The sequence below is a fragment of the Thermobia domestica genome, chromosome 1 (assembly GCF_964235325.1).
Source record: "Thermobia domestica chromosome 1, izTheDome1.hap1.1, whole genome shotgun sequence".
Taxonomy (NCBI): domain Eukaryota; kingdom Metazoa; phylum Arthropoda; class Insecta; order Zygentoma; family Lepismatidae; genus Thermobia; species Thermobia domestica.
Window position 1 is genome coordinate 68,775,731 of NC_137454.1, and position 24,481 is coordinate 68,800,211.

Consider the following 24,481-nt stretch of genomic DNA (forward strand, 5'->3'; position numbering starts at 1 on the left):
ATCAAACCACGTTCACAACAGGACTGCGAGCGTAACGGGCTTCTCTTTGTGTAGTACAGAAGGGAAGCGGGGACAGCGAAGAGGGAAGTATCAATTAGTGTCTATTATGTTTAGGGGAGAAGCGGAAAGAATGGGACTGAGAATTTTCCTAGTGTCGTCTATCTGGTAAACTCAAGTTGAGTTAGTAACACTCGAACCTGCTACTAAAATGGCTACTTACTTGCTAACACACAGCAGTTTGTGAGATAAGAAATACATTTTAAGCTACTCCAGGCAATTCTTATGTCTAATGCGTAATATAAGCTTTCAGTACAATTAATGGCATTCATGATGCTTTATGCAGTTGAAAGTTACATTACAGTAGTCTATTTATAATAGGTAACTAACTGTTCTGTTGTGTGCGTGGTATTTGAAGTTATGATGCATGCAAACAAAAATGTGACTTGGACACGATAAAGTAGGAAGGAATGGAGCAAAATAGTGAAAACAGTATTTCGTTTATTTTTTAACTTACTTATATTTATTTTATTACCATTATTTTGTACATTTCATGTTTATTTAGTGCGTGCGATTTAGTAGTGCCGTGTAACTATACAAAGATACTCACACGTATTCATATGTATTCATACTTAGCAACTATTCATACGTATTCATACAACTTTTTTTTTTTTTTTTTTGTACAATCCACATACATTATTATGGCATGTATTACGAAATGTGAGTAAAAAAAATGACATGTACCTGCAAGTGAAATCTAAGCCAAATAAAACTAAGCTTCTGTGACAAAAGTGGTATTTGTGTAATATTTTAAGATATTATTTGCAGCTATTGAAAACATGACTGCCATTTTATGAATGATTTGATTATTACAAATTATTTTTACCCACTGCCATTAGAATCATACTAACAATTTATACATGTTCACGGATGCAGTCTATGGTGTACTCTATTGTTCATGGGGTGCTGATAAATAGTTGTAAATCAACAACATATCGAGTCTCTAAACAAGCTCTCGGTTGTTGTTATGTTTATTATTGGGCTTAGACCACGCGAAACATTTAAACTGTTGATTAATAATTGAAAATTTTTCGCTTAACTTTTCCAAAGAGCCTGAAATACTGACATATTACTGACTAGTTTTCAGCCCTGGGTAAACAGAGAACATTGTATGACAAAACAAAGGAAACAACCCATTCTTTCTTACATCATATGCTCTGAAGACGTAAATTCAACGAAATTCAAATAATGAAAAAAATAAAGGCAGGACCGAGAACAGAACCCAGGTTTACCATTTCAATGCACTAACCATTACGTTGTCAAGTCCACTTTTCAAGTAGACAACAAACTTATGGGGATTGTAGCAGAATCTAAGTTATGTCTATTAACTTTCACTTCCCATTTTTTACTATTTTAAATTAAACTAACTCTATGGTTTACGAAAACCGAAGGCTCAATTCACAAAAGCTCTCCATTGAATTTTGTCCATAATCAACTGAATTCAGTTTCTATTTTGCATTCCTAATTTTCCGAAATCCATCTTAATATTGTCTTCCCATCTGCGCCTCGATTTTCCTAATAATCTTTTACTGTTTGAGCTTCCAATTAACGTTTTGAAAGCGTTCCTATTTACTTTCACTCTGACTACATGACATTCCCACCTAAGCATCCCAGATTTAATGGCCCAACAATGTTAGGTATACGGTATAAATTATGCGATTCCTCGTTATGAAGTTTCCGCCATTCCCCATTCCTGTCTCTCTTAGATCCGAATATTCGTCTCAGTATTATATTTTCCAATACTTTCAATCTGCATTATTTCCTCAAAGTAAGCATAATTATCGTTTATATATTTCAAACTTCAAGTTTTTCGATAGAATTCGAGAAAGTGAGAGTCTGGACTGACTAACACGTTCAGTTTTAAATTTGCGAACTAAAGAACCATTTAAATTACCGCACGCGATGTAATACTGTCACTGTATGTCATGTTTAATAGGCTTAATATAAATGTAAATAATCTAAACTGAATTTAAAGTAATTTCTGCTAATACGACTTGCTAATGGAATCAGGTCTATATCACGTACTTGGTGCTTTCCGGAAGTCGTAAGGAGCTCCGCGTATAGAAACACCTCGTTCAAATCCTATTGCCTCAAGTACATTGCCAATATCCTTAAAATATGCTCCAAGTGAAGACTGGCTTGGATCTAACCATTCCACTGTACTCGTGTTCCCGAAGCCTGGAATTCGTATTTCTACTCCTGGAGAATTCTTCGTGGTCCTTGTTTTATTGTCATACACTAATCGCATATTATCAACCTGAAAGAACGACATTATGTAGTAAGTAAACCTTAAAATTAATTTATTTAAAGCACTTGGCATAATTAATTGTGGAAGGTACTCTATAAACATTTCTAAAAAACTGAAGAATTACGCAACGATCAGTCATCATTTAAATTAATCAATAATATCTTCATTTGATTGTTCAATTCAAGGTGAAGATTAACAACCACATCAGGTTTCAGGTTCAAAAGCAGTAATCGTACATCCTGTCCCCTTAAAATAAAGATTTTTCAAGTCTTACCGAAAATGATTGTACAGTACCTTCCATAAATAGGCTCTGAATGACTCTCTTTAAAAATAAAAAATAAAATTATTTCATTTGTCTTTGTCTGAGAGAGTTATAAATGAATGAAAATAAACTGGGGGATAATTGAGAATATTTTTTGTATGTGTACTCAACTTTTTACACCTCTTTACAAATAAATTATTATCTAGAAATAAATCTTGTCTTTTATTTACATATATAATTAACGAAGTCATTTAATCCGAGATCCCTGAATAGGGGCAAGTATATCTTCAATAGATGAGCAGTTCGGCAAATTCTTTGAACTTTCCCTGCTGGACTTTACAACAGTATCCCTTTCCTTCATCCCTCATTTGACCGCATTTGCGAGATTGCAATGTTCCAACATCCACTATGTCTCTGTCTCACACTCTCTCTCCGAATACTATTGCTAATGTGAAACAGATGTGAACAGTATATAAGAAAACTGTATGTTGAACAGCAGTCTTCTAATCACTGACTGAAAGTACAGCGTTTGGAACTGCGGCAACTAAGAGTCAACGCGGACTTGACGAGCGGTTGTTAAATATTAGAAATGAGGGTTCTGGTTGGCCATTTAGTTATCGGGGGTGTTTTCCACGGTCATCACACGTACAAGGCGGCATCCTTTATACACAAACTGCACATCTATTGAAGAAATAATCTATACACTATAGATAAGTTTTGATATAGATAACTAACCTTCATGTGGATCTTTTGATATCTCACTCCACATTTTAAATATTATCCACAATCTAGGTTTCTTTATAATGAAGTGTATTAAATAAACTGAACTATCAAATAAGCTATTACTACACATTCTCTTAAGTAATGCTAGACAACGGGTGATCATTAACGGCACATCTGGTAGCATATGACAAATAGTGGGGTTATAGTTTATTAAAAGGCACAGAACAGTGAGTTCTTATCACAATATATGTCATTTTTTTTCTCTATTCGAAGTTGATGAACAAAAGTGTATCTTACAACAACCAGAGCCACAAAGCCACATTTCATGACATGCTTCTCAGTTTTCTTGGCGACCGCCTGATTTATCAAAGTTTATGGTTCCTTACTGCCTGTCAATTTTAGTGGTGGGCACAAAAACCGGTTTTTCGGTTTTCGGTTTTTAGAAAAACCGAAACCGGTTTTTGAAGATTTTCAAAAAACCGGTTTCGGTTTTTTCACCGAAACCGGTTTCGGTTTTCTCCAAAACCGGTTCGGTTTTTCACCGAAACCGGTTATCGGTTTTCTCCAAAACCGGTTCCGTTTTTTACCTGGTCCGGTTTCGGTTTTCTTCAAAACCGATTCCGGTTTTTTTTTCAAAATTTGTTCTATTTCTGACCAGAATGGTGTTTCGTTGTTCTCCGGAAACCGAATCCAATTCCACAGAAATAGTTTTGTGTGTTTTCGAAAGGTTTTCACCGAAACCAGTTTCGGTGAAAACCGAACCGGTTTTGGAGAAAACCGAACCGGTTTTGGAGAAAACCGAAACCGGTTTCGGTGAAAAACCGAACCGGTTTTGGAGAAAACCGAACCGGTTTTGGAGAAAACCGAAATGTCGGTTTTTCGGGTTTCGGTTTTTATAAAAACCGGTTTTCGGTTTTTATAAAAACCGGTTTTGCCCATCCCTAGTCAATTTCTATTTACAGGAGTATCTAAAGGATACCATGTAAAAAAAAAAAAAAAAAAAAAAAAACTACGCACTTCCCAAGAACTTAAGCTGAATATTACAAGAAATGTCATTAATGATAAAGGTCTACAACTGATGTGCTCCAGCGATATTATTATTATTATTATTTTACGACGAAGGTTGGCGTTTCCAACAGTTATCTACTTGCAAAGAGCATTGCATTCGATTCATAGATTGGGACCAATTTCAATCTTAATTGTTTGTATAGGTTTCGTGAACCTAAACTACTAACTTCTGTGCAACTGTGTCTTCACTGATGTACGAGATGAAATGATTGCTCCTTAAAACTCAGAAATAAATACACAACTTGCAGTTATTCAAGGCATGGTACTGTAATCCAACTTCTTGGAGAGAGAGTGTGGTAGGAAGGACGTGCTTTGTGCGAGACTATCTTGCATGAAGGTCTATGCACTTGTCAACTGCACCGGATTCAGGTCCATCCCTAATTGGAGCCCGCGTAAATAGCAGCCCCAGTCTTTTATAACCCCAATGTTGCACAAGGACGCATAGCAAAAATCAATCAAAAAAATAACAGCATGACTTACCCAACAGTCAATTATCACTGGCACAAGGAGTTCAATATTTAACCATAGGTCGAAGAAATCATCTGTTTTCTTTTCGCACAGATAATGAACGACAGTGGTTTTGTTTAATCTAGCTTCAACCTGGCTACCTCCGTCTCCTGGAACTAAAAGTAACGTCAATTAGTCCAATTCCTGAGACAACAGTTGCGAAGTTACTGATTACACCACCAAAATCATAAATAGCTGAGAGTACACATCAGACGTGAGTACATGAATTTGCATCCTTTAGAATCGAAACAGAACACCAGATTGCTTCTTTAATTTCAATAAATAGTAATAAATACAATTTTAAAGGAGTGAATACTACTTTTCTCTTTTTAAATCTCGTTTTAAACCTTTATTTTTTAATGAGCTTCCATATAATATACAAATCATTTTTTTTTTCAAATCCTAAATTTGATTGCAAATTTTAAAATGCAGTTACGAAAAATCTTTAATCGGACACTTATACAATCCTGAAAATTTAAGTCATTTAATCAAAATTTGAAGATTATTTGCTATACATAAACACCCCTTTTCATTATCTTTTGAAAATATATTATAAAACTTGTACATGCTAACTAGACGTACGATACAATTAAAATGCAAGAGAAATGACAGAGTATTTTTCGTTAGTTTGTGGGTTTAAAGTTTGTACTTATTAAACGGAAAAGTCGCCTTTATTTGCCAATGTATGCTATAGGATGCATACTCTAAATTAAAATTAAGTACTAACCTTGTACCTTCCAAAAAAGTAGCGTTACATTAAATCATTTCAACCCTCTATGGGCATGCCTAGTACATAATAGTTACAATTTAAATATGTATAATTCTTTCTTTTCAACAATAGAAGTCCTAAAGTGAAGGTGTGCGAAGTTCTACAGACCACACATTTTTTTCTTTCTTTATATTCTTTAATTTGGTGGATCAAGAATGTCCTCCACGTGGATTTACAATTAACAATAAGTAGAGCAGTTAGAGAGGAGTTACTGATGAATCCCCAAAAAGAGGTTGAAACAATTTAATTAACACAACTTTTTCTAGGGGGAAACATGGTTATTTTAGTCTCAGGGGGCACGGTGACTCAGTGGTAGAGCGCTTACCTCTTATGCGTGGGGTCCCTGATTCAATCCCCGGACAAGTAAGTTTGCGGTGGATAACATCGTATCTGTGGGCTTTCTCGAGGTTCTCCCGTTTCCTCCCACCTTCTCGTTCTATAAATTCTTCCATCATCATTCACTTGTTTTAATCATCGTCTCCCTTAGCCTAACTGGCATAACCGTGGGACGTTAAGCTCAAAAGATTTCATTTTATTTCAATTATTAATTTTAGTCCCCTTTACTTCTTACCAAATACGCAGTTTTCTGAAAACATCTGATCGATGGTTCAAGAAAGCAACTGAAATAAATTACAGCACGGAAAGATACATTAATAAATATATGAACTGGACAATGTTGTATTCCAATTTCAGTTTTCGTAAAAATAAATAAATGAATTTTAAAAAAATTAAAAAATGGAGTTCAGCGATTCTTTTTAGCCCCGAGTCTACATGAGACTTTCAAGTAGGATCCGAACGACTACCCGGGTTTGTATCCAAAGTAAACGCCCCTCCCACACACAAAAAATCAAATCCGGGACCACGCGCACAGAACTCATGTACATTAATCAACCGGCTACGATATCACACAGAACGCTTAAATTCGCAGAACGATTTGAGTTTAAATGAAACAACTAAAAATTCGGAGTCAAGATCACCAGTGAAGGATTTTGGTCTTCTTTGTATTACGTCTACGATACTTTCTTTAAAATTTCATATTTTAAGTGCTTAAAAAGAAACACATGTCCTCTATAATGAAAAGCGTTTCTAGCGTGCTAGTTAACGAGACACAAAGACTGACCGTTTGCAGAGGGCATTTGGGGACCTTGCTCCTTCCCGTGCTACAATTTTTCGATGGTTTGGTGAATTCAGAAGAGGCCGGACATCGCTTAAAGATGAAGAGGGGCTGGACGTCCGGAACAGCTGTGTCAAATGAAAACATTGCCGCTGTGGAACAAATGATTCGAGAAAATCCTCGAACAACTTTCAAGGACATTGAATCTACAGTGAACATTGGATCGCCAGCAGTAACAAAAATTCTTCATGATCATCTTCGGCTCAGGAAGATTTCATCTCGTTGGGTGTCTCACACTTTCACTGAACAGCAGAAGCGCATGCGTGTGGAATGGTGTGAAGAAATCCTTGCAAGATTTGATGAAGGCAATTCTCGACGCGTCTCTGACATTCTTACTGGTGATGAGACTTGGATCTATCAATTTGACCCTAAAAATAAACGCCAGTCTACAGTTTGGATCTTTCCAGACGAAAATCCACCCACGAAAGTGAAGCGACCGCGAAGTGTGGGGAAGAAGATGGTCGCAAGTTTCTTCTCCAAATCTGGCCATGTTGCAACTGTTCCACTTGAAGAACAAAGGATTGTTACTGCTCAGTGGTACACCACTGTTTGCCTAACAAAAGTGTTCCAGAAGCTTCGGGAACGGCGTCCAAGTACTGGATTGCGTGGGATCCTGCTTCATCATGACAACGCGTCCGCACACAGGGCCAACATCACAATTCAGTTTTTAGAATGTACGGAGGTCAAACTTATGACTCACGCCATATAGCCCTGACTTGGCTCCGTGTTTTTTTTTTTTTTTTTTTTCCTGTTCCCCAAGATCAAAGATCGCATGCGTGAGAAGAGATTTTGCAGCCCTGAAGAAGCTGTAGCGGCTTACGAGAATGAACTTTCAACACTTGAAGAAAGACTGGCAACACCGCATCCAAAAGTGGTTTTCGAGTATACAAAAGTGTGGACAGTGTAATGGTGAATACGTTGAGAAAATGTAAGTGTTAAATTGATTTTAAGTATGTAAGTTATTTCACATCTCAAAGCTTTCGTAGTGACCCTAGTATAATTGGCTGAACGTACTGTTACCATAGAAATAGTTCTTCTTGCCTGATTGTTATGACCACGTGCAGAAAGGAAAATACAGAGGGAAGCAACTGTCAGAAAGGACAAGTTGTAACAAATAGACTTTAATTCTCCTATACCTAAAGACACAAAAGATTATCCTAATTTCTCAATATGCCTTGGAAATCTAACGTCCCGCAATTATGCCTGTTAGGGTAAGGGAGACAATGATTAAAGCAAGTGAATGATGATGGAAGAATTGATGGAATGAGAAAGTGAGAGGAAACGGCACTACCTCGAGAAAACCCACGAGCACGATGCTGTCCACCACACTTACTTGGCCGGGGATTGAACCACGGACCCCACGCACCAGAGGTGAGCGCTCTATCATGCTCATTATGCCTTGAAGTTAGCTACAGTAAGATGTGGAAAAAAAAAATATATTTCCAAGATTTTTGAATAAGTGGAATCGTAGCTTGAATCACAATATTTAACCTAAGTACTATGATTATTCCATTATAATCATACATTTTAAATCAATATATTGTTTCTATAATGAAAAGTTAGACATAACAGAATCCAAGTAACCTCTAATTACATAACGCAACGCTGAAAAATATACTATTTGAAATTCTAGTACACAACAGTGAACCTCCCTAAACTTAATGCAAATTTTACAGAAACTGTTGAAACTAAGACACTTAATCCGATCGGCTTTCTTGATGTGATAAGAAAAAAGAATGTACATTCACAAACTTGTAATTTTCTAATAAAAATGCTACGTAGGTACTATTAATATTTATATTAATTATCTATTTGAATTCCACAAAATTAGATAATTCTGCTTTCAAATTCCCCATATTTTACAAGTCTTCCTAATTCATACTGACTAATAATTCGTTTGTAATTTAGAAATTTCCTTGCGTATTATTTTCATTAAGCTGAGAAACAGTTGCAGAATATAGCATTTGAAAAAATCTATAGCACTAAACCTAATTTTGCAACCAAAAAACAATGGTTTGGCGGATCATATGGTTGTTACCGGAAAATGAGTTGTAGTAATATATAGTCAGTACAAGGTCAGAATGTATGGTGCTCACTGGTAGCGATCTTCCTCTGATGCTTGAATTCTCTGTTCTACACCACACCAAGTAAGTTAGTGATAATTCACGTAGAGTATCATGTCCATGAGTTTCCTCCATTACTTCATAATCATCCGTCTCATTTAGCCTAGCGATTCCCAACGTCTTTTGACTGGTGACACACCGACAAAAAGACATCGCAATTACACTAAGGTCAGGTACAGTACTTAACCTTTCATCGCACGCGTGCTTAATTGTAACATCAAGCCACGCCCGCGGAGTCTCACTCCGCCATATGTATTTATCTTCTTTTTAATGTGTATTTTGTTTGAAGCGATTTTAAACTTAGATTTGGCTTAGTCAGGTAGAGTAATAAAATATTAAAACTGTTCAAAGAGTTTATACTGTAAAATATACGTTGGCAATTGTCAAGAAATTTAAAAGAAAATATTCAACAATTTAAAATCTCTTCCAAACAAAATACACATTAAAAAGAAGAGAAGATAAATACATATTGCGAAGTGAGACTCCGCGGGCGTGGCTTAATGTTACAATTAAGCACGCGTGCGTCATTTTCATCATCCGATTGCTCACTTTCAGAATTGTGATCGCTTCTTCGACTACGTCTACATCACTATCATCTGAAGCTCCTATTTCATCTTCTAGTATACGCAGTATTCGTTCTTGTTCTTTTTCGTCCATATTTGTGTACACCGCACTCGAAACTGTTTACTCACAAGTAAACCTTACGTTTGGGTGAATCGAGTTGCTGACTGAGACACACATGAGAAAGTAGTACTAAATGTGGTCAGTATTTCAGTGAAGTTGTAGGTGCGAAGCTCCAGGGGTTTAGGAGATATAGCTACCAGAACATCACATGGAAGTACAGAATAGTCTTCATACAGTTGGAGGTAAAAGCTCTGTAAGACCTCTTGTAACGACAAAAGGTGAATAACAAATATATGTGTACATATTAGGACTAGGGGGAAGTTATATAGTAAGGGTATACCTGACGACGGCCATCTTGAAGTCCGCCATTTTGAATTAAGGTTGAGTTTTTAAAATAGAAATAGGGTCATGTGATACTTGATTTAAGTCGGAAATTTAATCAGAAGAACAATGGTGACGTTAATTTTGATTTACGCGGAATTGGTAAAAAGTTACGGGGAAATTAAATATTGTTGCAGCGAGAAAAACAACGAAATGGCGTGCAAGTACAGCATCAAACAACTAACATTGTAACAGCACCATTGTATTTCTGATTAACTTCTAGCCCGAAGTCATCTATTGCATTACTCTATTCCCATTTAATTTTGTGCTGGTTAATGATAAAGCAAAAATGGTTATACCGTTGGATTTATGGTAAAATTTGCTATTAATAAGGTGTCAATGTTATGCGTTTTGTTTAAAACTTTCGTCTGATTCAAAATGGCGGATTTAAACATGGCCGCCATCAAGGCAACTCTTACCATAGACCTAATATTTAACCACCTGCTTTTTATTTAATTATTATCATTAACACAAAATTTACAAGGTGGGGTAAAGGACTAATACATATGCTGCAACAATATTTAATTTCCCTGCAACTTTTTACCAATTGCGCGTAAATCAAAATTAACGTCACCATTGTTCTTCTGATTAAATTTCCGACTTAAATCATGTATCACACGACCCTATTCCTATTTTAAAAACTTAACCTTAATTCAAAATGGCGGATTTCAAGATGGCCGCCGTCAGGTATACCCTTACTATATGACTTCCCCTAGTCCTAATATATACCCATATATTTGTTATTCAGCTTTTGTCGTTACAAGAGGTCTTACAGAGCTTTTACCTCCAACTGTATGAAGACTATTCTGTACTTCCATGTGATGTTCTGGTAGCTGTATCTCCTAAACCCCTGGAGCTTCGCACCTACAACTTCACTGAAATACTGACCACATTTAGTACTACTTTCTCATGCGTGTCTCAGTCAGCAACTCGATTCACCCAAACGTAAGGTTTACTTGTCAGAGCAATCTACAAGCAAACTGCTGATCAAGTTCAGTGTAGCCAGTGTACGCGTGATTGCAAAGAAGTTCAGTGTAGCCAGTGTACGCGTGATTGCAAAGAGGGAAGCTACATGGCAGGTTATACCTGACGGTGGCCTATCAAATTAAAAAAAAAAAAACTAAAATTTCTTTATCCGCGGAGTGTGACGGAGGGTTAAAAAAGTTTAATGTCCAATTTTTATGCACCGAACTAAGGGAGATGGATGATAATGGTGGAATGAAGAAGAAACTGGGAGAAGGAATTGAACCAAAGACCCTACGCACAAAAGATAAACACTATCACTGAGGTGCCGTGGCCCATATATTATAGTATAAAAACGTATATGGGCCTCATAATTATTTTTTTATTTATTATTAAAGGCTCCATGGTAAAAATAAACTCTGTTAACGACAGTACAGAGGATCACGCGTATAGGACACAACCAGTGTCAAAGTCACTGTTACCCGTTAAGAAGTTAGCGAGTTGACTCCATTAACAAACTCTGCACAGATAATCGCTGAAGATATCGACTTAAAAACAAAATTCAAATATTTGCTTTCATTCTAGAGTTATTGCGCGGAGGAACATACAGACGTTAAAGTCATCGTTACTCGTTAAAATATTAACGGAGTGACTCCATTAACGAATTCGGCTGCGACAATCGTTGTAGCTATGTACTACAAAAAAACAGAATTCAAAAGTTATCGTGCGGAGTAACGAACGGTCGGAGGATCTACTAACATCACAATGTTATAAGGCCTACTAGCGGATCCTAACAAAATATATCATTCACAGTCTAAACGTACAGGCCTCCTGTACGGCATAAAATATATTTTTAAATCTTACAATGTTGCGCAATATATTCCATGGAACTGCGCGACACACCGATTGGGAATCGCTGCTTTAGCCTTCGGGGCATAATCATCTAAAGTTAAATTAACGATTTCACTTCATTTATCATCGCTCCTCCTATTGCCATTATGGATTCAGAGTACGCTACATCTTAATTCAAGTAGCTCCCCGATTGCCTCATTATAGTGGGCCGATACCAAAAGTTTTGTAATTCCATCGCAAATATGAATCGGATTACATCCACTAATGGTGGTGCTCTCTACCCAGCAAACTATATGAGAGAAAAGAGATTATTTGGAATACCTATTAGGCCTATCATGTTCTAATTTTTACTATATGACAGTAATATAGTTCGTTGTCAAGATGTTTATAACCGCATTTCAGCTGACAAAAAGTAGAATCTCACAATTAGTAACCCAGTTAGGATGTAGTTGGGTGGTAATATGTACGTTCCGGGCAATAATAATAATAATAATAATAATAATAATAATAATAATAATAATAATAATAATAATAATAATAATAATTTAAACTAGAAAAAATAACAACTCTGGAATTTGGTGAATACATCCTCTTGTCGACTCCAATGAAATGCTTATTGTTTGACCAAAAAAAAACATGTACATTAATAATTACATTTCCAGACAAAATAACTTCAATCAAGAAAATTAAGAGAACTGGAGTTTAATGCCTTTCCTTAGCACCACGGCTATTTGAGTGAAAAAAAAAAAAAAAAATTCAGGAATTTTGGGAAGAGGGAACTTATCGACTCGGATGAAATAGATGTATTGACAGGTTGCCACGGGCATCAAAATAAAGAAAAAAAAACGTCCAATTTCATCGTAGCTGCCTAGAGGTTCCCACTGCCCAAGGCTACTCTTTAACAGCAGACCCTTGAATAATTTTATCAAGTTGTTTTACAATTGAGCTACTAATTCGCTGGAACTCTTTCCTTCTTTCTTGCTAATCAAGTATAGCAAATGATTTTCATTGCTGTCATGTTATAGAGGCGCTTAAAAAATTAGTAAATGAACACTGCTGTCATGGGCGCACGAAGGATTTTTTCCAAGGGGGGGGAAGACACACACACAGTCTCTCTCTCTCTCTCTCTCTCTCTGTATATATATATATATATATATATATATATATATATATATATATATATACGAGGATTGGGGCAAAAGTCATGGCAACTAATTTTTTCTTGCAGATATGTAAGCAGATCACAAACTGCTATGTGTCGTGTGGAAGGTCTGCAGGCATAGTGTGTAACAAATGGCTCTGTAATAGCTGTAATAGCGAGGGCTGTGAAATCAGTCAGTTGGTGATTGTCGTGCGAGATGGAAGTAACCTGTGTCGAGGAGCGCGCTTACATCAAAATAGCCGTTCTCCGAGGGAGAAATGCGTTGGAATGTCACAGTGAATTAGTGGAAGCCCTTGGGAATAATGCCTTACCATACCGGACAGTAGCACGGTGGATAGGAAAGTTTCAGCAAGGACGTGTGTCAACCAGTGATGAAGAACGTTCGGGACGACCTGTCAGTGTGCGGACCGACGTGGCACATGCCGTCATCGAGAAATGCACCGTTCACAAGATATTGCGTAATGAGCTGCAACTACTCAAAATCGCATCGCGGTGGGTACCTCATGCACTGACGGAAGTTCAAAGGTGGATGTGCAATGCAATATGCTCCGACCACCTTGCACGCTGGGAACAGAACGGCGATCAATTCTTGGCACGAATAATCGCCATCGTTGAATTTTGGGCCAGGCATACGAACCAGAACTGAAACGTCAGTCAGCGGAGTGGCGACATGCTGGATCAACAGAGGAGGCAGAAGTTTCGTCAGAATCATTCCCCAGTCAAATTGATGGTGATCGTCGCGTATGACGTCAGGGGTATCATTGTTTGCCACTTTGTTCCACATGGCAGAACAGTGACCACACACTACTACAGGGACTTCTTGGTGCGACAGATACGACGTGGCGTTCGGGAGAAACGTCCGGATATTGTGGACAGTGTAATAAGCCTGCACGACAATGCAAAACCACATAAAGCAGAGTGTGTAGGGCAGCTACTGCGACGTTGGGGATGGGAAGAATAGGAGCACCCACCGTACTCTCCTGACATTTCGCCGTGTGACTTTGATTTCATTCGAAAGATTAAGGAACCACGACGTGGTAGGCGGTTTGCAACACGCAAGGACATTGCTAATGCTGTGGGAGAACAGGTGACCCGATTCACACATGGTGCGGCACATGCTGAGGCGGATGGTATTCAGCGTCTCCCACATCGTTGGCAGCGTGTGGAGCAAGTAGCAGGGGACTACTTTGAGGGTCTTTAGGCCAGGTTTGTCGTGTCAACTGTATGCGTACTATGTTGTCATTCTTTTGCACCATGAAGGCTATATTGCCCTGTATACTACCGTAATAAATTAGTGTGTTACGGTATTTCAGTGCTCTTCATTGTCCACATATGTAGTAAACACCTTGTCCTTTCGTCTGTATATGTCACATTTTCCAACCGGACTGGTATCTTCAAGAAAAAAAAAAAGTTGCCATGACTTTTGCTCCAAACCTCGTATATATATATATATATATATATATACTACTCTCTCTCACAATCACCTTAAGAGACGTGTGCACATAATCCTTTGTCAAACTGATCAATTATTTTATCACATAGTAAACATAAAAAAAAAAAAAAAACAATCAATTGATTAGATATAAGGATAGCATTGACAGGAAAAAAGACAGTACAAATAATCTACCTAGCCTGCATTTCATTCATTGGTGTTCGTCAATCAGAAATTACAGCCAACGAGGATCCTCCTTAGCAAATCATGTAATTGTTTGCTCTATTAATACATCCTTGATTTCAAGCTCACGTTTTCGATGGACACTTAATGTGCATAGTCCACTGAGTCTTTCCTCCTCCACTCTTGAGCGTAACCAAGTTTTAACTCTCATTAAAATACTAAATAAACGGTCTACTGTGCAAGTAGTAGCTGGAAGATATATTTCTGTTACACTACCAACAGTGACAGCCGAGGCTTCGGCAACTGTGTATAGTTGGTGAAAGCAGTTGGTGGCATCTCAGTGATGATTTCCAAACATGTTCAAAATAATGAAATAAAATGAAATTTCTGAGTTTTACCTCCCACGGTTATGCCAGCTAGGCCAAAGGAGATGGTGATGATGAGAAATTAAGCTGAAATGAATAAAGTGAGAGGAAACGGGAGAACCCCGAGAAATCCACGCACACGGTGTTTGTCCACCTCAAAGCTCACCTGGCGGAAGCTGGGATCACACCAAGGACCCCATCACCAGAGGTGAAAGCTTTACCACTGAGCCACTACGGTTCCTTGTCCAAAATAACTTCAGTGTGTTCTTGTACCTTGGAAACATCTATTGTCTCTCCCTGTAGAGCATTTTTAATTGACTCTAAAATAGCACTGTGTTTGGTCATGGTGTGCTTTGATATTATAAATGTACCAGATGACGCTGAAGAATTAAATAATGAGCACGTTGTCGCGCGCTTCTGTTTCTACCAGAGGACGCAAGATATAATTAAAAAAAGTTTATATCTTGCACAGTTGAAACTCAATTTCGAATGTGCTTAACTTCATTAGTGTCATTAATAGCCAAATTTAATTTATGGCTAGCACAGTGAAGAAATAATCCCTTAAGATATTGCTCTTCTATTATTTTATTCACATCACCTTCCGCTCCTGCTATTATGGGGCACCCGTCACAACCCTGTCCACATAATTTTGAAATATGAAGGTCACATTTTGACAGAAAGGATAAAACTTCAGTTGCAATTGCCTTTGCATTAAGTTCCTATAGAGCCACAAAACCAGGGAATTCTTCTATTTTGAGTTGATTTACAGTTGAGTCTAATTATCAAATACCTACTAACAACTGCTCTACGCCAGGAATGCCACACTTTCATCAGCAATTACTGAGAATGATTTTCTTTATTTGCTTCATTAACTAAAATAGTATTTAATTCCTTTTCACAAACCAAAATCAATTCATTTTGAATTCAATGTGAAGTATATTTCACATTGCCCGATCATCCTTCAATATGTTCTTTGAACACTGTCTCTAGCCTCGACACGAAAGTCTAACAGATTATCTGCCGTGTCGTGACAAAACGCTGTAACTTTGGCGGAGAAGTTTTGCGAAAAAGAGCCTTAAAGTTTTCATCCGAAAATGTGATCTGTATCGTGTAGAACCAGTGTATCTTGACTTTGAAAACACGTGGTTACATGTAATGTTACGTAAATGCATGTTGTGTGATTAAATTTGGTGAAAATTGATTGGTTGACCATTATTGCCTAGTTACACTGGTTCTACATGATACAGATCACATTTTCGAATGAAAACTTTACGGCTCATTTTCGCAAAACTTCTCCGCCAAAGTTACAGCGTTTTGTCACGACACGGCAGTTATGGAACACGACCGAGTCTGATTTACCACCTCGAAGAGGTAAATCATGTGTTGTGCAGAAAAGACGGACGATAATATAGGAACTAACATTTTTCTGTTACTTTTAATTTGCTTTCTGAGTCCGGAATCCATTTGTTCTACCACGTTCATTGCTTTATTGTCCATCGTACTTAAAAAGCATTTGGCTTTTTCAGCTGACTCTTTATGTCGTTCAGATTTCATGTGATATTCTGCTGCTTCGAGAAACTTTTTATACTTAGTAAAAGGCCTAATAATAAAATTATCCTGAACACCATGGTGAACATTGGGTTTAAGTAAAGCACACATGTGACACACATGTCCCTTAAGAACGGAGTAGTATGATAACTAGAACCCATAATCCTTTACCCATTGATAGGTAAAAAGGACGAGAATTTCCTCTTTTAAAAAAGTCTTATACCCTTTGCCTCTTACAAAAAAGTCTTATATCCATCCCGAACACTACACCATTAAGAGAGATTAAAAAAAAAAAAAAAAAAAGTAATTGACTCCCGAAAGGAATTAAACTCAAACTTTCGTCAACAGAATAGCCTATAAATGTCAAACTTTTCGAAAATCCAGGGAGGGGCAATTGCCCCCCCTCTGTGGGTGCCCATGACTGCAGTGTTCATATCTTCATATTTTAAAAAAAAGGAATTTCTAAAAAGAAGCAAACTGTCTATTACTGCACGTACCAAACGCACTCGAGACTAAAACAAAACCTTTGCACTAATCTCAGCTTGAAATAGATCCCAAGTGAGCACATGATTTAAGTTCATTGGCTACAACTAGCATAAGAAATCCTGGAGACCGCAAGAAAAAAAAGTTGCAGTGTGCAGAGTATAGGATACGAATTATAGTAACACAAGAGACAGTGTTATTGGTGGGTAAATTTTGGAATATGTTTACTTCAAGGTTTTATCTGAGTGTTCTGTCGAAGGCAGGAACAAAAGGAATGAATATTAGAGTAATAGTATACTATGTTGAGTGTAAGAATATAAATACAATCTTTACCCGTGGTCTGGAATATTATGGAAAACACAAAATTTAGCAACACAAGTTGACGGACACACTGAAAGCAAGAACTGCAGATACAATGTTTCCCAATGTAAGGCACTCTGCTTAAGTAATTTTTATATTTTTCTTCCTATTTTATAATTTAATAGCCACGCATAGGCCTATAGCTTAAAGGAGTGGGATGCTAAATTAAAGTTACTGATTATGAACAGTTGGAATGAGAATGTGGGAAGAAACGAAAGAACTCTGAAAAATCCATAAACTCAGTTGGTCTAAAATCGAACTAGTGACCCCTTACACCAAAGATAAATATTCTTTCATTAAGCCCCTGTAACCCGCCAACGTTCATTATTCATTAGCACGGTTCCTTTTTAAGAGGCCTTTGATCTGGATCACCTTTATCCTGAAATTGAAGCTTAAGTCATAAAAGTTTGGTATTATCCTTTTGTTTTCAGTATCTAAGGAAATGTTAGGTTCTTATTTTTTAATGGGGGATTCGTGCTATTCGGCTGTTTAGCTTTGGGGGGGGGAGATTTTTAACCGACTTTTTTGCGATATTCTATTCACATTCGGTTATGTTAGGTTAATAGCATTTAATTCAGACAGCATTGCCGAACGAGCGTTAGCGAGTGAAGGCGTGTTAGAGCCCCACAGGGTACGTTGTTTTCTGTCTTCGTTAGTGTTGGCCCCCCACTACTAAACAATTATCTTTGATTTGGATATTGAAGTAATTTGTGAAGATCTGTATTTATTTTTAGCAATATATGAATCCTTAGATTCAACTGCAACCAGCATTGTGGACAAAGGAGATAAGCATCTGTGATTTCTTTGGTTTCATTAAGAATAAAAACGAAAGAAACAGGCCTAAACAAAATATAGTAAAATAAACAGGCATATTTATAAAGCTCTGAATAGGGCCGTATTTATCGTTTTGCCCGCCCAGTATCAATGTTTGTTGCCAAATTCCTGTTGCTTCAAGAGTTGGATAAAAAAAAAAAAATGTCCAAAAAATTATTGTGCTCTGAACAATGCCACCCCGGCCCATGCATAAATACGGCCCTGGTCATGCACATGTTTCACATCATACTACTTTAAAAATATAGTTACACCTAACAAACACACTTTCAGTGTTCAGCAAGAAAGGGCCATAATTGCAGATAATTTATGTCCACTACAAGCAAAAGAAAATCTAAGAAAATCTCTGAAGACAATGAATTGCATATGCAACATTTTGCGAAACAATGACGCTTCCGGTACTTTGTTATTTTGGTATGACTCAGTATCTTATGACACAACTTGCATACTCAGAATAACAAAAACTACCAAACTTATTTATATCGCATGTACGGTGTAATTTGCTATTGTAAAAAAGTAATTAAAAATGTTACACTGACAACCTTCGAAATCACATGTTCTAACAATAAACAAAAACACTTCAAGGATTACTTACTAAATACAACAGGTGAAGCAATTTTCTTCCCTGAAGCACTCAGATATATAAATTTCGTGCTCAATATAAGGATAATATACAATGTTAAATGTAACTGTCCTAAACACATACTCGATTAACACAGAATTTGTGAAGCAAGTCCAAAAGAACTTTTTTACGTCAATCTTCCAGAACCATAAACACCACTTCTGTCGTCGTAAGACCAAAACATTATCTACGCATGCGCGAGTAGACATCAATTCTGCCGCAGAATGCGCTGTTGCATTATTGTTCATATCAGCGAGTACAGTGTGAAAGATTCGCGAAATGAGACGCATTTGTAATGATAACGCAACGAAGCAAATTAATTTTATTCGTTCACTTTTCTTGAAGACAGAAAAACATGAAATCAGAATTTTGCACATTGATGACCAGTTCATGAATTTAGGTCTGACTTGTGAGATAAATAATTTCATTGCGTACTACTGGTCCAGGAGCGCACACTTGAGGGGGCTCCAGCAGGTACTGAGACTCTCCCCAAAAAACTAAATAACTTAACATCTATTTCTACGCTTCCTTAATAAAATTTTTTGTTAAGGAAAGACTTGCTTGATATGGCACAAATATTTACTCTTACAATTTATCTTTACGGTTCCTTTTCTTATAAATAGTTTGGTTCTATTTTTTTTTTTCTGAGAATATAGGTGGTAGTATAGAAGGCGCGCTCAGAAGATAGCCTGTCGGGGGACTTTAAATTTAGCACGAAGAAGCCATCATAAAGTTTAAGATTTCTTCGGAAGAAGAAAAACTAAACATTGCCATACATCGTGCCTTCATTTCCCTCGTCCCCTTTCCTCTCTCCTATTTCTCTTTCATCCATGTGTCTAACAGTGTTTGTGTGCGTTGGGGTGGGGGGTTGTGTCAAAGAAAAATCATTGACAAAGATTTGGCAAAAGTTTGGGTTCAGTTTATTGCTTGTCAGTTAATTTTCAAGGGAGAGAAAACAAACAAGACAGTATGTAAAGAAACCTCACACGGGGGGCGGCATCCCTTTGTGAGCAAGTGGCTGTCTTTAGACTGAGGCTACTATACTTACAAATTACATATCGTCCAATAGCGTAGCTAGAATTTTTTCAGGAGGAGCCAATGAAGGGGCCCAAGAAAATTTTGAGGGGGCCATCTCCAATGAATGAAAAATTTTTACACGCCCCCATTATATATATATATATATATATATATATATATATATATATATATATATATATATATATATATATATTCTTTCTTTCTTTCAGAATTTGACGTGAATTCAAATACACAAACACTTCATATCCACACCGAAGGCCAAAGCTCAGCGGTAGAACATCAGCTTAAGATTCGGAAGATCGTGTGATCGATACCTCGTGGGCAAATATTTCGATAGAGTTTACCAAGATTCTTTCTTCCTCGGTGTCACTAGGGAAATTTTTATGGTCCTATTGACTCACTTCCCTCATTTTTATCCCCTGAGCCTCGGATATTTCAAAGTATTAAAATAAATTCAAATGTAGTTGAAGTAACTTAACTGTCCTATTCTGTAGTCGATGCTAAATTAATATTGTTAGTTTTGAGATTATATTTGAAGGAGGGCAGTGCAGAATTCCTGCAGAATTCCCATAACATAACCTTCTCAGAAATGTTTAATGCTTAATTTTCTCAGAAATGCACATTTTGACGAAGAACAAATATAAATCTGTGATAAAAGTGGGTATCCATTGACTGAACGGAATATCTGTGGACCAGTCTCACGAACTCCTGATTTCTCTCTGATTACTAAACATCAGATAACGTGATGATACAACCTATAGAGCGTCACATTCTTAAATTGCAGTACAGGAGTAAATAGCAACGCTTTTCCTTATGCCCATTGTTGCCAAACTTAGCCTGAATTTTAGAAATAGTTTTATTTACTATTGTGCTGCCAAAATGTCTTGAGCCGTGGCAAAAATGCGAACTAACGCTCACACCCTCACACACCCACGCGTTGAGCCAATAAGGGTTCAGCTCTTGCTAAGTGAGAGAAAGCGAGTGGAATTCCTTCAGCCGATAGCAGCGCTTGCAACGGAAGACTAGGGATCAAGTCAATGTAGCATATCTATAGACATGGATAGATTTTTGTAGAATATTGTATTCTCTATCAAATAATGTGTTTTTCTCATATCGAGAAGAATTTTCAAGTAATGAAATAATTTGAAATAGTGTAATCTTGCTAATGGCAAATTCTAACGTCGCGTTAAACATATCACGTCATAAGTTTGGAACTATAAGAGATACAACGTTGAAACTTTTACAGCTATTAACACCATATTTGGTGCCAATGTTGAAAAATTTGGCATTCAAAAAATCTTCTTGAATTTTAAAATAAAAAATAAAATGTAAGAGAAAGTGCATATACTATTGCAATGCAATATCTAAAAAGTTTGCTAGTGAGAAACTTTTTATTTTTCAGCTTGGATGGGGGTGCAAAGTGAGAAAAATATTGAGAAAGGATTGAAGTTATTTTTAAAAGCCGAAGGTAAATAAACGAATATACTCACGTTTATTTGGCAGGACCTTCAATCCTTTCCTCTCCTGCTACAGCCATTCTTCTGAATCTCACACTGTGTGCTCAATGCTGCCATCCAATAGACCCATAGTGCACTAAATATGTCCTCGAATAAGTACTTGAGTAGCAAAACGTGTATGGATGAGATTGAAATGAAACAACACATATTTACGTAGTATTAAAATGAATGTACTCAAATGAGCACTAGGGGACCGTAGAGGTTAAACCTTTGAATCTCATAGTCGTACAAAGAGCCTGCAATTATTGGCTAAAGAAAAATAATCAAGAAAAAATAAAAGAGTTAATTGGCAAGGAGGCCACAACCAAGAATGACATCGAGGTAGCCATTGAAAACATATGGGATCAAGAATGGAGGACCTCGACTAAATCTAGGAGGTTATTCAATATAATACCAACAGTGGAGACGAGAAGAGAATTAAAATACCTTGACCCAGCATCAGGATTGATACACTTCCTCAGTGGACACGGACCCTACGAAACTTACCTACATAAGATCGCAGTAAAAGACAACCCATTCTGTGAATGCGGAGAACTAGGATCACCTGAACATCATGTTCTTTGGTGCCCAGTGTTGGAAGATGAGTTACCAGAAAGAGATAGTATAAGAACAAAAACGCTGGAACAGATAATGAGCAGCGAAAGGGATTGCAAAATATTAAGCAAAATCACACAAGCATACTCAGAAATGAGGAGAAAAAATTATTACAATGGAAACAAGTAGGAATCAAATATGGATAAAGTGAGATGGATGCGTGTTGGAGAAAGTGGACCCCTCCCAAGGACCGAAGGCACCTTCTGGAAGGCACCGGAATTCCGTGCTCCCCGGGGAAGAGTGGATGAGCCAGTGCATTCCCGGGCTAAACCTGGATCGGAACTCCGAATGCGCTGGATGCGTGTGTGTGAGTGTTTGTGTTCATACTAGGTATTTCTTGTGTATGTGCGTGTGTGCTACAGGAACTGTTACCCCGCTAGGGACTGGATGGCAGGAGTATCTCAGACTAGAAAGGTTAGCCGGTGTGCGGATCTCAGTTCGGATATAGGTGGTAGGACACAACGGACCAGGGCCTACACTAAGTGCTCTGAGTAGGCCCTGGACCTCAAACCTGTATCACTGAGATTACTCGACAAGGATACTGGACTGAGAACACTCCTCCATTGGACAAGCATAAACCACTAGGATAAGCTAAAACTAATGTAGCCATAGGGAAATCGTCTATGATTATAACTATATTGGAATGTGTTGAAATAGTGACAAGAGTGAATATGTGCAAAAATGTATGTGATTGTAGCCAGTGGTAGTGCTTAGTGTTGTTATTCTAGTGTTAACCAGTGTTTACGGTGAAACTAGAAAAGACATACAGGGAAAAACCAAGTGAAAATCGATTGGTAAATTAGTGCATTTTCTAGTGAAACACAGAAGAGAAGCCCAAAACCATACGGGGATTAACCATAAATCATACAGGGAGAAACCGAAGAAAGAAGAGGAGACCAAAATAAATAAATAAATAACAAAATAAATAAATAATATATAATAACATAATTAATGGAAGAAGTATAAATATGGAGAACTAGTACACAAAAGAAGGGAATGAAATGGAAACTAAAAAAATAACTGATATTGTAAATAAATAAATAAATAAATAAATGCGAAACAACAAATAAATAAAGAAAAAAACTAAATATGCATAAACTATCTTTAAAAAATTTAAAAAAATATTAATAAATAAAACCATAGAATATTTAAACACTAGCAAAAATAACAGTCATGTTAGGCTAGGCTTAATTAGGTAAGATAGTTTAGTAAATAATAAACATTAATAAATTTTGATAAACTATTAAGATAGGAATAAGAAACAATTAGGAACTAAGGTAGGCAGTTAAGAGACATGCAAATGAATATAGCACTTAGGGAAATTATTGCTTTTTGTTTGTTGTTTTCTTTTTGTGTGTGTGTGTGTGTGTGTGTGTGTTGTGTGCTGTGGTTGTTTTCCTTTTTCCTTTTCCCTTTTCCTGAAATATAATGGATAATGAATAAAGAAAAGAAAAAAATGGCAATGGTGATAACCCGTTCCGGTTTAATTTTTCAGATACCGGATCTGAAAGACGGGCCTGAGCCAAAAAAAAAAAAAAAGAAGATCCTGGAAGATGGCGTCATTGTCCGGGAACAACATCCGGACCATAGGATGCAAGTGGTCTCCTAAAATTGCGACATAATCGTTGGCAGTGATTCGTCCGCTAAGTGTGACCACATGACCCAATGAAAACCATGATATGGCGGCCCACAGCATCACCCAGCCGCCGCAATGTTTCACAGTTGGGCAGAGACACTGCAGATCATAAGCTTCTTTGGGCGTTCTCCACACATAAACACGGCCCGTGGTTGGGAATAGGGTGAAGGATGACTCATTCGACCATATCACAGGTTTCCACTCCTCAACTGTCCAATTTGCATGGTCGCGGCACCATTTGCGGCGTGCGAAAGCGTTATGGTCCCTGATGAGCGGTTTGGGCCGTGCAACACGACCCCGTAAGTTCATGTCATGTAATTCGCGGCGGACTGTGATTGTCGAAACAGGGTGGGGGAGGTGCTGATTGAGTTTCTCCGTCACTTGCTCCGCAGTGGCACGACGGTTCTGGGTGACAATGCGCTTTAATACCCGGCGTGACCTGTCACTCATGATTTTCTTCCGCCCACTGTTCCTCTTCCCCGATGTGGTTTTCCCGTGTGTTGTGTAGGCCGTCATCACCTTCGACACTGTCCCACGCGACACACCTAACACAGTAGCCACTGCCGTCACACTCACTCCACATAACCGCGCACCAACATTTTACACTACCTCCGTCTGCTGCAGCCACTGGACACTGCTGTTCCACTGCACCTGACGTAGTATGGAGACCGACCTAACACACCACCATCAGCGGTCCGGCGGTGCGGGCACCACGACACCGCTGCCAACCCATACATCTGGCGTGTTGCCAACTACAGGGTTTTCCATTTTTCTGATCACCATCTGTATATATATATATATATATATATATATATATATATATATATATATATATATATATATATATATATATAACATGTATTTCTCTCTCTCTTCCAAGAAAGACAAATTTCAACCGCGGATGAATAGTAAATACAATAAACATTTGAATCAGTATAGTAATTCAGTTAGCAATAACA

At 37.5% G+C, this 24,481-nt stretch overlaps 1 protein-coding gene across 1 annotated transcript in view; it reads right to left on the reverse strand.

The window, feature by feature from the left end:
- The window catches only part of LOC145685742 (lysosomal phospholipase A and acyltransferase-like), a 40,833-nt gene extending 21,901 nt beyond the window's left edge, over positions 1-18,932 (reverse strand). Inside the window, exons 1-3 of the mRNA XM_081758242.1 lie at positions 18,711-18,932; positions 4,839-4,981; positions 2,083-2,314 (exon numbers count right to left, since the gene is read on the reverse strand). Of these exons, the coding sequence (XP_081614368.1) occupies positions 2,083-2,314; positions 4,839-4,981; positions 18,711-18,819 (484 nt within the window). The 5' untranslated portion in view covers positions 18,820-18,932. The remainder of the gene's footprint in view (positions 1-2,082; positions 2,315-4,838; positions 4,982-18,710) is intronic.
- Between the last annotated feature and the right edge of the window lie 5,549 nt (positions 18,933-24,481).